Source organism: Ursus arctos, unplaced genomic scaffold (genome assembly GCF_023065955.2).
Source record: "Ursus arctos isolate Adak ecotype North America unplaced genomic scaffold, UrsArc2.0 scaffold_5, whole genome shotgun sequence".
NCBI classification, from domain to species: domain Eukaryota; kingdom Metazoa; phylum Chordata; class Mammalia; order Carnivora; family Ursidae; genus Ursus; species Ursus arctos.
The window spans coordinates 44,230,030-44,244,599 of record NW_026623067.1 but is presented as its reverse complement, the minus strand read 5'-3'; the positions used below and the strand labels follow the sequence as shown (position 1 = coordinate 44,244,599).

At 37.1% G+C, this 14,570-nt stretch overlaps 1 protein-coding gene across 2 annotated transcripts in view; it reads right to left on the bottom strand.

The window, feature by feature from the left end:
- The window catches only part of SPINK5 (serine peptidase inhibitor Kazal type 5), a 76,211-nt gene extending 72,101 nt beyond the window's left edge, over window positions 1-4,110 (bottom strand). Inside the window, exons 1-2 of one of the 2 annotated variants that reach the window (XM_057307310.1) lie at window positions 3,993-4,110; window positions 2,664-2,689 (exon numbers count right to left, since the gene is read on the bottom strand). In XM_057307310.1, the coding sequence (XP_057163293.1) occupies window positions 2,664-2,689; window positions 3,993-4,047 (81 nt within the window). In that variant the 5' untranslated portion in view covers window positions 4,048-4,110. The remainder of the gene's footprint in view (window positions 1-2,663; window positions 2,690-3,992) is intronic. The other variant, XM_044384022.3, reaches the window with a different exon arrangement.
- Window positions 4,111-14,570: the final 10,460 nt, after the last annotated feature.

The following is a 14,570-nucleotide window of genomic DNA, read 5'->3' as shown; positions in this document are numbered from 1 at the left end:
TAAAAAAACCCCAAACATATCCCTAATGAGGCAGGTCTTAAAGTATTGAAAACAAAGATTCATGAAACACTAGAATGAAGCTTTTCATAGTTTTTAGTGGTCGACTGAAAAAGAACATTACCAATCAGGATAAGTCCTGAATTGGACTTCTCTAGGATTACAATCAGCTGAATGCCTAATTTCTAGAAAGACCCGCTTTTTTTTTTTTTTTTTTTTTTACAGATGGACAACCAAGACCCAGAGAGAAGGTTAAGATTAATTAGCTTAATTAGTTAAGATAGAACTCAATACTGCTTTTCTGAGTTATGAAATAATCCAACATATTCTCTTGGCAAACAGGAAAAGGCCATACAAATTGAAAGCAGGAGGTAGGTTTTCCCTGGGAAAGAAGGAATGTCCTCTCAATTACCCAACCCTGAGAGAGGGTTGAAACAGCAGCAGATCTACACCGAAAAGACATCCCGAGGTGGAGAGATTGCTTTTCAACAAGTGTTTACTTGTGGTCTTTTGGCTTATGTCCATTTTGTTATTGCTGTTGTTTGTATTTTCTCCACACGTCTCAGAAGAACTAAAGCCCTCCAGGGCCAAACTCCTTCCTTAACTGGCTGCTCTGTAGCCCACCCTCCTTCAGCAGAATAAAATCCCCCAGGAGCTGGCATCACCCCCACCCTGTCTTAGGGCACTAACAAGCTCCTTTTGGCTTTATAATAATGTGATGACAAATTTAAGTATAAGGTAAAGATCCTTGCAGGGCACTATGGTGCTTTTCTGTGCTGTGCTGGCTTGCGTTTATAACATTCAACATGCTTTTCTGGAACTAGTAAGAACTCAAACTACTGAATTTGGAAAATAAAAATTCCAGCACCATAAGAAAGACTAAATCAGTAGTTTTCACTTTTTTTTAATTAATTAATTAATTAATTAATTAATTTGACAGAGAGAGACAGCCAGCGAGAGAGGGAACACAAGCAGGGGGAGTGGGAGAGGAAGAAGCAGGCTCCCAGCGGAGAAGCCTGATGTGGGGCTCGATTCCAGAACGCTGGGATCACGCCCTGAGCCGAAGGCAGACGCTTAACGACTGCGCCACCCAGGCACCCCAGTAGTTTTCACTTCTGATGAAATATACAAAGACTGTTGTAAGAAATATTTCCAGAGACATATTTACTTCTTTGTGTTCTTGCTTATGCCAACATAAAGGGTGGCTAAATTTTTTTAAAAGATATTTTCCAGTGAAATAGAGTTTAATGGTATAAAAAGTCACAGTTGCAAAATTAGAAATATCCACCAGAATCACCACCCATTATCAAAGACTGAAAAAGAAAACTATGGCTTCATGCACAGTGAAATTTTACAATACTCTTCTTTTTGCCAGTATAACATGCAAGTAAGATGCTCTTTGATTGCCCCAAATCCAACTTTTTTCCTTCTCTACTATATTACCCTGCTTATTCCATAGAGGTTTCCGAGCCTCTCCTTACACAGCAAATTTAGATGAAATAATAAAAGCTATGATGAAATTTTCTAGAACATTCCTGAAATAAGTTTCTTTAAAAAACTGTTACAGTAAACTATAGCAAGAGAGTATTTTAACAATAGTTCTAAGAGTTTCATTATAGATAAGCATTGTTTTACTGTTTTATTATTTTAATGTTCATGGCTTTTTAAGAAACATGGCACATATTGGCTATATACCTAGAACTATTTTAAGTGCTGAATTACTGGCATAGGTGTGTGTGTGTGTGTGTGTGTGTGTGTGTGTGTGTGTGTGTGTATTTGGCTCTGGACTTTTTTCCCCAAATAGATAAAAAAATTAACTTCTATAGAAAATGATTCTTTTATTGCTCAAACAAAAGATCTCTAAGAGTTGGCTAAGCACCCTCCTGAGTCAAGGCCTCTGCCATCCCAGGTTCTTCTCCCTGATCTGCTGTCATCTGCAAAAATCTTCAGGACTTACTACCTTCAGATCCTTGGTCTAATACTATCTTTTCATAGAACACTTACTTGAGTATCCTAAGAAGAACTGATACCACCTCCATCCCCCAAAATTCCTATCTTCCATCCTGCTTCATTTTCCTCCTAGCATTAATCATTATTTAATGTGCTGCATATTTTACTAATTTACTCATTAACGTATCTGTTTTCCGCCACTAATATGTAAGCGCCACAAGGGGAGGGTTCTTGTCTATTTTCTTTATTTTCTATTATTCCTAATAACTCAAACAGGGTCTGACAAATGACAGATGCTCAGTAAATGTTTACTGAATGAAATATATACACTGACTATATACAAGGTACAGACAACCGCTTTATAAACAATGACCACAAGGACACTAATTTCTGCTTTCTGTGTCTGTCATGACTTTTTCAGCTATTAAATCGAACAATACTAATTCACTGGTTTGTTTATGGAATTTGAGAGCACTCCTTTAGCATGGTAGATTGCCTCTTGCAGGCATCCATCATCATTAATACATCGTGTGTGTGTGTGTGTGTGTGTGATTCATGTCTTCCTTCATAAAGACCTGTTTCTGTATTTTTAATAAAAGCAATTAGTACCTATCAGTATAATATGTCTGTATTATTAATGTGAAGGTGTTGGCCACAGTCCATTTTTCTTTAGAGATTTTGGAATGGATTTGATGAACAGAAGAAGCAGGACTAACCTGATTTTCATCCTCACTGGCAGCATCTGGGACAAAAGTACAGAAACCAAAGTTAAGGGAATGTAAAATATTCAACAAACAAACAATTCACTCAGTGCGGTGCTTTGCTTATTTTAATGCCTGCATGTTATAAAACCACAAATTGCTTTTGAACACATTAAAATTCACCATGGCAAACAAAATGAGGGCACTGCACCAGGAAATCAGTACATGTACTCACGGAGGTCTAGTCACTCATAAAAGTCAAATTACTTTGGAAAATAATACTCATGTTCTTTCTTACCCCCTTCATAATATCTAATTTCAAAGAGATCCTTTCACAGCAAAGTATGGCAGACCTCTTTTAAAATTATTATATAACAAATATATTATGTCAATTATAATTTGAAAGTATAATGTAGCACAAAGTTTATATCATATATGCACATAAAATGAAAGTTTCTAAATTCTTTCTTGTCTCCTTATTAAAGCTACAAAAATTAGAGATCTGACAAAGATCCAATTAAAATATAAGCTATTATACTCTCTCATTAACAGACTCCCGTTTGTACTTACACACTTATTTTAGGAAAGTGGCATCTTTTATGTATAATGATCTCCTGACTCTCCATCTCTGAGATTTTCTTTTAAAAAATACAAATGCTTCAGAGCAAGATTGAGTCTAGGAAATTCATGTTCCCTTCAAATTCAAACAGCAAATACAAAAACCTACCTTCTACATCCCACAAAAGTCTCTTACCTTTTAGGAGAAACACTTTCAATCCATTTAGGATTTGATAACACAAAAATAAAATATGCTAGAAGGCACTACTACTTTAAAATAAGAATAGATGATTGAATTTGATTTTTTAATAGTGTATATAGTATTATTATTTATAAAATATACATCTAAGTTTTAAATATCATATACATAATTCTTATCAGTATGAATTTATATGCTTCGTATCATATATATGTACAAATACATAATTCATAACAGTATGAATTGATATGCTTGGTGAGGGGAAGATGAAGAAGAATCTATTAGCTTTTCAGAATGAATATAGAATTAATAGAAGGATTTATCATGGATAAAAATTCAGATTATGTCAAACTATTTGCCATTTCTAAAGTTGACAACATAGTTATTAAGCCACATATATAATTCTTCAAAACTCTTTTTTTGCCAAGATATTTCAAGACAATACATAAACATATACGTATAATCACACAAACATACTTACATACATACACACACACACATTTGAGGAGTAGGGGGAGGGAGACAAGTCCCTGCCCAGGGCTTTGCCATGTGTGGCAAGAGGCTTAGATTACATGCAAATTGCTCACCTTGTATGAGGCAAAGGGCCAGGGTCAGAAGCATTGGCACTTTGGCTATCTTCATGTTGAAGATGATGTAAGTCAATTACAAGTCGGCTCCGTGCATTGCTCACCAGCTGGTGCTCTAAGACTGAACCCATGGCGATGCAGCTCACTTTTTATATACTTGGTGACACCCATAATAACAACCAACATTACAAAACCAGTTGTTCTAGGTCATGCTAGACTTAATATACCACATCAATTTAGTTTCCATCCTTTAGCATCCTGTCAAGGTGGCAGATTTGAACAGATAGTGTCTACTTCCACAGTTCTAATATGTTTTCATGATACCTCTCCCAAAAGGCAATAGATTGAGTCCAAGAACTCTATTAAAGTTTAATGATCCATACTCCTATGTAAGAATTGAATCCTTCACCAAGACCAGACATAACTTTGCAGACAAACATGTTTCTAACTGGGCTCCCTTCATAAGTGGGAGGGGAGGAAAGAAGACAGATGGGTTATCCTACTAGTCAAGTCGAGACTTACAGATTCCCACCTCTGGAGAAAGTTGCTGAGAGTAAGAGAAGCTAGAATTCCTGGTGCTTCCATCTGCAGGTGTTTTGAAAGGACTCAATTCAGTGCCACGGACTCACGTACAAGTTAGAGTGAACAACTCAAAGAGATAACCCAGAAAGATTTTAACATTGAGTACATGGGAAAGCCAAAATTCAGAAAAGGGACAATGACTTTCTCAAGAGCACATAGTTTAGATGGAAGAGGCAGAGGTGGTACTTGAGGAAGACCACAGTTCAATACTTTTTTTTTTTTTAACTCCATACACTGCTTCCATCACACATTGATAAAGGCAGAAACTATGTGAAATCGAAGTTTGCACATAACTACTTTCAAAAATTCTCAATCTGAAGGATATTTTCTATCCTAAAGCCTTATCTTTTAGTCTAATCAAACATTGTATTCATAAATATTAGAGGCTCAAGCTTTAACTTTCTATAGCCCATCACTCCCTAAATTACTGTTTGAAAAGCGTGGCTCAATTTCCCCCTAAATTAACTTTACTCCAATACTGACTCATTATTTAGTCTCCCAGGAAGAAAAGAATTAAATACTTAAAAATATAAATTTATCAATGTAACATTTTTCCAGAGGAAGTATCTTCTCCTTAGTTCCTTCATCCATTTTACAAGTAATGCCTTTTGTTTACCAGCTAATTCTACTCTAATAGCTCAAGAAATCACCTGAAATATTATGCAAAAGGCAGAGCCAAATGGTTTGATTCCAGTCCTCCAAAGGGTCTCCACATCCACAACAGGAAAGTTTGGGCCTTTATGGCATCAAAGCCCTTTTGTAGTTTCTTCTAGAAAACTGATCTAAGGTTAGACAATTTGAGGATGATGTCAATATTCTGAACACCATCAAACCCAGAATATTTTCTTTTTTTTTATGAAATAACTTATTTCCTCTAAAAGTGTAATCATTGGTTTCAAGGTCTGTGCTTTGTTTCTTTCCAATGGTTTAGTAAAATGAGTACCTATGGAAAGCAAGTTCACACTACATTATTGTTACAGATTAGAAAACTGAATCCATCATAGCTTAATAGAAAGAGAATGGAACAGGGAGTCAGGAAATTTGTTTCTATTCCTGTCTTTGCAACTACACAGTGTAATGGAAATGAACCTGGCTTTGACGTATGGTAGACGTGGGTTCAAATCTTGACTCACCGGTTACTAGCTATGTTGCCTTGGGCAAGTCATTTATCTTCTCTCTGCCTCGGCTTCCCAATATGCAAAACAGGGGTGATAAAATTACACTGTAAAATTGTTGTAAGAGTTAGAGGTAATTTGTGTGTATGTGTGTGTGTATGTATCTGAGGCTTAGAACAATTTTGAGAATAGTGATAAGTTTTATAGTTAGTGATAGCTGGTCTTGCATTTTTATGTCATTACAATGATGTAGTTGTATTATTAGGTAATTTCAAAGATACAAGAAAAGGCAACATCTCTTGGACATTAACCCCACCAATAGATTTTAAGCTTACTCAGCATGTAATGACATCCTCAAAATATTCTAAAGTGAAATTAAAAAGTCAAGACAAAAGTCCTCTTTTTCATTGTTATTATGTTCTAAACCACAATACCTAAAACAAATCAAAGCATTTGCTGTTTAAAACTTGTCAAGGGCATTGCAAGATTTCAATCAGCATTGATTCCTTAGCTTTCTCTGTAAAAGTGTCTTCTAAATATTGACATACAAGTACTAATTTTTTATTTTTTATCTGCTCTGTCAGATCATATGAAGTGAGTCCCAACAATACACTCTATCATTGGTGGCAAGAAAGCTTAACTCCTTACAGTAGAATTGGTGACTGTGTAATATCCTCCGATGAACCTGAAATCTAGCCCAAATGGATAGTATTCCCAGGAGTGGAAGTGGTGTGAGGGTAGAACAAAAGAACTAAAAGATTACCGTAGCTCTGAAGAATCTCTGCTATGAGGAAAGGTTGAGGAGTTGGTTTCCTTCTTACTGGAAAAGTGCTCCTTACTGACACCCAGGACATCCTGAAATGATGAATAAGAGGCGTGGAACTGAGAACCTCTTCTATGAGGAGAGGGAGCCAAAAGAGGATTCAAGGAGCACCCCCAGTATTGGAAGGACAGTCAGCTGCCTCTTGGCATCAGGACTCTTTCTCCATTTCATTTCAGGAATGTTTTAAATCCAGAGGTGATTCATTGCATACTCTGTTAATCACTCCATGTACTAAAAACTACAAAATTCAAATGAATAGGATTGAGATTTTAGAAAATTGGGGTTTGGGTTATCAGAGTGCTTTTTGTGTGTGGTTTTGAAAACTGTTTCTTCTTTATTGTTATTTTACAATGTTGCATGACCATCTCTTCCAGTCACATGAGTGAAAATGTCCTACTGACAGGAACACCGTGGTTGGATGAAAACGCTGCTGGTAACAAGAGTGACACCTAAAGCAAAGTTTCAACTTAAGGTTAAAGCATGTAGATTGGCAAATGCCTGTCAGGGAAAGCAGGGTCAGCAATATTCGCACCAGAGAAATCAGAGTTAAATGACAAAGGCATTAAAGATATGGGATACCATGTAAGCCCCTTTGGCCCCTACCTCCACTCCTGACTTCACTGACACCTGTTGCCCCTTGAGGAGAAATGATCTTGTACATCTTATTGTATCCAATGTAAATTATCCATTTTCTGTTTTTTCCTTAGCTCTTCCTGAGCCCTTAACATATCTCCACATTCTCTCATCGTCTCCTCACTGTCCAAGTGCCTTTCCTTTTTTTCTTTGGTTTGAAGTTTTTATTTGAATTCTAGTTAGTTAACATATAATGTTATATCAGTGTCAGGAGTAAGATTTAGTGATTCATCATTTACATACAACACCCAGCGCTCATCCCAACAAGTGCCCTGCATAATAGCCGTCACCCATTTAGCCACCCCTGTTTATCTCCCCTCTAATAACCCTCAGTTTATTCTCTATATTTAAGAGTCTCTTATGATTTGCTTCCTTCTTTCTCTTTTACCCCCTCCCCTATGTTCATCTGTTTTGTTTCTTAAATTCCACATGAGTGAAATCATATGGTATTTGTCTTTCTCTGATTGCCTTATTTCACTTAGTATAATACATGCTAGCTCCATTCACGTCATTGCAAATGGGAAGAATTCATTCTTTTTGATGGCTGAGTAATATTCCATTGTATATACATACCACATCTTCTTCTTCTTTTTTTTTAAGTGCTGGGGACTGACATGCAGAGCTGTGGGTCTGGGAAGGGCTGCGTGTTCTAGGGCCTAGGGGTCCAGAAGCCCACACACCCCTGCTGGCTTCCCCACCCCCCTGCCGCTTAGGGACAGGTTCCCAGCGGGCAGTGGGAGTGGAGGACACAAGGACCTGACAACCAGACAAGCCGGCGAGTGTGAGTACTTTTCCTTAAATTCCAAATTCCATCTTTTTTCTTTGGCTCTTTTAATTATTCATCAGACATGTAGAACCTTTTTTTTTTTTTTTTTTTTTTTTTGAGAATGGAGCTAGATTGTAAGAAGTACAAACTTTACAATTCAGAACATTTATCAAGTGACCCAGAATCTGAATTCACATCAAGGATATTGACACAGAAGGAAGAGATGAGAAAACTATAAAAGTAAACAAGGTTTTGTAGTTTAGTTTAGTTACTGAACATAGAGGTTGATTTCCAAAATCCAAAGTTATCAGACTGTTGATCAAATCTTCTCTTTTCCTATGTACAGATACCCTTGATGATCACAATAGTTTAATAAATAACTATATTATAGATAAAGATCACCTACATCTTTCAAAATGATCTGCCATTATTAGCTCTCTTGATTTGTTTATGCAATGACGTGAGGTAGCAAAGTAGGTGTTATCCTTTTCTTACCTGCTCCAAATGGTACCATGAATGAACCCCAGAGCAGGAACGAGTGAGGAAAGTAATCCCAGCCTTGCCACTTTCTCACCTTGTACACCCAATGTGGCTAACCCAGATTCTTACAGGGGCTTCAGAGAGAATCCAGACATTACGGTTCTGTAAACTAGTGACAGCGTGCTACTGCTAATGTAGTTTGTTCTTCTAATACCTTCTCTTGCATGCTCAAATGCACACACACACACACACACACACACACCCCATATACTTATAATGACTACGGCAAAAAGAAGTGTGTTGTGATCATGACTCAAAAGTGTATGTTCTAACAGATCTTGGAAGATGAAATAATTTATTTCTTATTTTCTTAATTCTTAATTTCCTTTCCTAGAATTCTCATATTTTCCCCCATTAATTTAGCATGTCTGTATTCTCTTTTTTGAAAGACACTAACTGGAAAATAGCCTTTACACACCTTCTTATCTTGCACTTCTCTGTTCACAGCTAACTTCACTCCCTCTCTGAGAATTCCTTTCTGTTTGTCTACAAAAGCTAAGAAACTATAGAGATAAACATCTCTTTTTATCTAAGAACAAGATGGGATGGGCACTGCTGGATCACAGAACCTGCTATTTATAGATATAATTGTTGCTTTTATTAGATTAGGATTAAGAAAACAAGAAAGTCTCAATATCTAATTTTTAATTGGATTAAGTTTTGCATTTTAGTTTATATTTGGTTCTTAAATACAACATCTCTACGGTTGATGTTACAGGAACCTCTGTTACGTGACTCCACACTGCCCATCACCTGGAAATTCATACATTCCAAAGTCTCCTAGGATTCACTTTAACTATAGGAAACAAGTTCATGGAGCTACAGTCCTTTGAAAAAAATCACAGTGAATTAACTTTGAAGTAGCTAGTATAAGGAATTTTGGGGAAAGAATACTGCAAATTTTATGTGTGAAATATTTATATGTGTTTGTGCATACAGTAAGCAAGAACAAAATTGTTATATCTATAAGCAAAATTTGGATAAGATAATTTATGTGTTTTTTGATTTATAAATCTTTATAAAACTATTTGCAAAGAAATATATTTGCTGGCATTTATTGTGCACTTACTGACAGGTATAACAACAGACCTAAAGGGTAAATATTTCATTCTTTTTTACAGGTAAAGAAATTGAGGTTTGGTGAAATACTGTAACTTTCCCAAGGTCATACAGCCTGTAAGCAGTAGTCTTTGCAACTGATAACTGTCATTGCAAATAAAGGCAGTCAAACTCCAAAGCCCATGCCCTTAAATACCACACACTGTAGAGACCACATCACCTGCACCTGTAATTAACTCAGCTCAGACACTCAACTGGTATGGTCTCAGTTGTGTCTCTCCACAATTCATATTTTGAAGCCTTAACACCCAGTACCTCCGAATGTGACTGTATTTGGAGGTAGGTCCTTTAAAGAGATGATTACATTAAAATAAGGCCATTAGGGTTGGGCCCTGACCCAAACTGACTGGTGACCTTATAAGAAGAAGAAATTTGGACACACAGAGAAATACCAGTGAGGTGTGTGCACAGTGACTTACACCAAGCCACCTGGCTTGTAGGTGGTTAACCTGGGAGTCATATCTAGGTCTTAAGATTTAGATTTCATTCGATCAAGTAACATATTGATGCCACAATCTTGATTCATTAGACAGAAAAAGGAAATAAAGGAATGAATAGAAATCATAGAGTTCTCAGGTAAGGGACCAAGTTCCTAAAATGTGATTTAAAACGTTCAAAATGTAAGTCCACAGTGAAGTGTTAAGGTATTCCAATGGATTCCGTAATACTCCCCACATGAATACAACAAATATTGACTAAATGCCTACATTTGCCTGGTACTGTTTGAGAGCCTGGTGCTAAATTTTTGAATAAAAAAGACATGATCTCTGATCTTTATGAGATTATAATCTAGTGGAAGAGGTGGAAAAAATACAAATCACTGTTCAATCAAATCTGTCAAAGTGTTTTTATTCTTTATTTTTTAAAGATTTTATGTATTTATTTTAGAGAGACAGAGAAAGCACGAGCAGGGTGGGGGAAAGCAGAGGGGAAGGGAAAGAGAGAGAGAGAGAGAGAGAGAATCTGAAGCAGACTTTGTGCAGAGCATTGTGCCTGATGCGGGGCTTGATCTCACGACTGCAAAACCAAGAGTCAGACGCTTAACTGACTGAGCCACCCAGATGCCCCAGTGTGAAAGTGTTTTTTAAAAAGATGTCCATGGAGTAAAGCTAACCTATAACACAGGTTTTAGCCCCTGGAGGGGGATTCCCTGATGAAATCAGGCTCAATTTAAAAAAATGAACTGGGATTAAAAAGGTATAAACTCACCCATCTGAAAAATTCAACTAATCAGAATGAATCATTCCTTCAATAATTATGAGAACCAAAATTTTGCTCTGGTAATTTCTTCTATCTGACATTTTCAGTTTTTACTATATCTCCAACAGAGCTGCGGGAGTTACAATTAAAATTGAATATGGGAATGATTTTTAATTTAGTGGGTTTTTTGGTTTATTTTGAGTGATATCTTCTGCATGATATTAACAGATTCCAAATCCTTACTAAAAAACTGATTTAGTTAAGAAAATATTTTTCCTTAAAAGTAATTTTAATATTTCTGAGCAAGGAGCTGTAAATAGTGGACATTTATTTGCCAGCCACATAAACAGCCTTGTAAAGTGCAATAACTAGTTTCAGTCTACGGTATAGGATAGGGGTTATTTTTTCTCTCACATAGAAAATACTACTTATGCTTCTTTAGCTCTCTTGTTCTCCCCAACTCTCAGCTATGTATCTGCATCTCAGGGAGACTGGTAGCTTCTACCTGTGTTTTCTATGTGTAGCTTACTTAGCATTTGTTCCCTCTCCCAGGGATCACTGACCTGCACTATTCCATGTCCAATGTCAGAAAACTATGTCATTTTTCTGTTTTGTTTAAATTGTTTCAGGTGGGAGGAAATATCCTTTCCTTGTTACTCCATTGTAACCAGATGCATAATTCTTACTTTGTTTTTAAATATTTATTTTTCTCTTTCAATGCATGTGGTGTCCTTCTGTTCTCTTTACTTCTTTCTGAATACATGCTTCTCTTTTTACTCTCCATATTTTTTGTTACTCAAGGGTAGAAAAGAAGGAGAGGGGTGCCTGACTGGCTCTGTCAGTAGAGCATGTGATTCTTAACCTCGGGGTCATGAGTTCAAGCCCCACGTTGAGCACAGAGATTGCTTAAAAATTAAAAAAAAAAAAATTAAAAAAAGAAAAGAAGGAGAAAATATTGAGAGCACAAAAGATTCCAGCCAAAATGAAATAAAATGTTTCAGATTTTCCTGAACCATCTACAGGTGGAGCCAGACAATGTCTGGGTAGAGAAGATCAGTTCTCCAAACTGCACCATAGACCAGTGATTTTTTGGAAATGTGAGACTTGTTGGCATTTTGACCTCAGGCAAACCATGATAAGAGTATCATCCACTTGACAGCATTGTTGAGCAGATTGAGATGATTATGTGAAAAACCTAAAGCAACTATTATATTGGTAACAGTGCAAATCATATAGTGAAGACTACTTGAGAGCCAGAAGGACATAAAACTTAGAAGTTAAGTGTTCAGCTTTGCAGTGACACTACTTGGGTTCAGAAACTGGCTTTTTTGATGTGTGACCAGGGACAATTTATCTCAACTCTCTGTCTCGATTTCTTCACTGCTAAACTGAGAATTGTGACCGCCATGAGGATCACAGGAGGTAATTCATGTAAAGACTTAAAATGATACCTGGTGTATGGAGAGGCACAGTGTTAGATATTATTAGAAATGTCTTGTTAGTCTCTTGACAATGTTGAATTAGGGATCACAGTGGGGAAATCCAATCCTGGGTCTTTGAAAGTATTGAATATTTAATGGGAAATGCCAAAAACCAGGGCCTAATTTTAGGGGCACAAACGAATAGCCTCCAGGGTAGAAGAGTCATTTCCTCATCAGCGCCCCTTCCTTTGGACAGCTTATTGTACTCTAGGTGGTAAGGCCTTTGCAAGGAATTGGGTCAACCTCAATGAACAATAGCCACACGTGGCTGGATGGACTGACAGGTTATTTGAGACATGAAAAAGTGACACCTTTGCAAACAGGTCAGAAACCAAACAGCTCATTCTAAGCTCTTAAATCTTCAAATATTTTCCCCCTTTAAAAGAAAGGAAATGTCTTATCACCCATCTGAGGATGGGGGTGGGGGAACTGCCTTTTCCTATTGTTATGAGTTCCTTGTAGACCTCTAACTCATTAGCAAGTTCATGAATATAGTCAAATAGAATCTAATGTAGAATTAGGGAGTCTGCATTTTAATTCCAGTCCTCACTTTTAGCTGAAGCAAGACTGTGAATAATGGATTAAATTCCTAAATTACTGATGAGGTGTGAGGCACACTGGAAAATGGACAATGGGGACAAAAAGAAGGTAGACCAATTAAATTTTACTAATTAAGTATACCAACCTGTATAATAAAAATACCGTCTTCACATAGAGGATTTTTAAGATAGCGAAACTACTCTATATGATACTATGAGGGTGGACACATGTTATTACACTTTTGTCCAAACCCATAGAATCTACAACACCAAGACTGAACTCTAAAGTGAGGCACCTGGGTAGCTCAGTCGGTTAAGTGTCTGACTCTTGATTTTGGCTCAAGTCATGATCTCAGGGTCATGGGATTGAGCCCTGCATCAGGCTCTATGCTCAGTGGGGAGCCTGCTTGGGATTCTCTCTCCCTCTCCTCCTACTCTTCCCCCTGCCCATGCTCTCTCTCTCTCAAAGAAATAAATAAAACTTAAAAAAAAAAAAAAAAGAGTGAGGGGCGCCTGGGTGGCACAGCAGTTAAGCATCTGCCTTCAACTCAGGGCGTGATCCCGGAGTCCTGGGATCGAGCCCCACATCAGGCTCCTCTGCTGTGAGCCTGCTTCTTCCTCTCCCACTCCCCCTGCTGTGTTCCCTCTCTCGCTGGCTGTCTCTATCTCTGTCAAATAAATAAATAAAATCTTTAAAAAAAAAAGAGTGAACCCTAAAATAAACTATGGACTCTCGATGATAATGATGTGTCAAGACAGGTTCATCAATTGTAATGAATGCAGCACTCCAGCAGGGATGTTGATAATGGGGGAGACCCTGCATGTGTGGGGGCAGGAGGTATATGGGAAACCTCTGTCCTTCCACTCAGTTTTGCTCTGAATCTAAAACATCTCTAAAAAATAAAGTCTAATAAACAAAAAAAAATTTAAAATATTGTCTTCAAAGTCAGCAATACCTGGTACATGGCAGCATTCAGTAGATAGTGAATTAACTGATGACCCTTTCGATGAAAACATTCTATCATCAAGTCATTTAGGGAACCACTGTGAAAAAGAGCATAAGATTTGGAGTAAAAAAACTGGGTCCCATAACTTATCTGTGTGATTTTAAACATGTTTATTTTTATCCCTGAGTCCATTTTCTCATTTAAAACATACAAATAATATTGCCATCTACAAATCAGTTTTGTCATGAAGATAAAATTAAATAATAAAAGTGGAAGTAGTCCATGAGCTGTAAGGTGCTAAGCAAAAGCTCATTGATCTTCTTGATCCACACTGGTACCGTGCGCCTCAAGCTGCCTCAACTCTTATCTTGATCATATTCACTTATAAGGCTAATTCATTACATCTCAAAATCTTTAAAAGAAGGGGAGTGGGGAATAAGGAAAGGAAGAGCTAACACTCTTTTTTTTTTTTTTGCCCTTAGATTAATTAATACATGCAATTTTAACTAAAGTTAGTTCTTAAAAAATATAATTTGTTGTCATTTGGGTGTGGTTGTATAGTAAGATGCCACTGCTCTGAGGGTGGCTGGCACCAGGCCAAATCCATCTTGGGTGTGGAGACATCTAGAATAATAAAGTATCACTCCACCCAGCTGTCTGTCACCTAATTAACTGGTGTGCTCTGAAAACAACTCTTGGGAGTCACAGTCATCTCTCATCTTAAAGTTGTGATGCAATGGAAAATGGCAGCCTACTTATGGCAGAAATGCAGAATATCCTCCAATGTTTGTGTTCTGGGAAGAGAGGCAAATGGAGAGAACTGGGCTCCACAA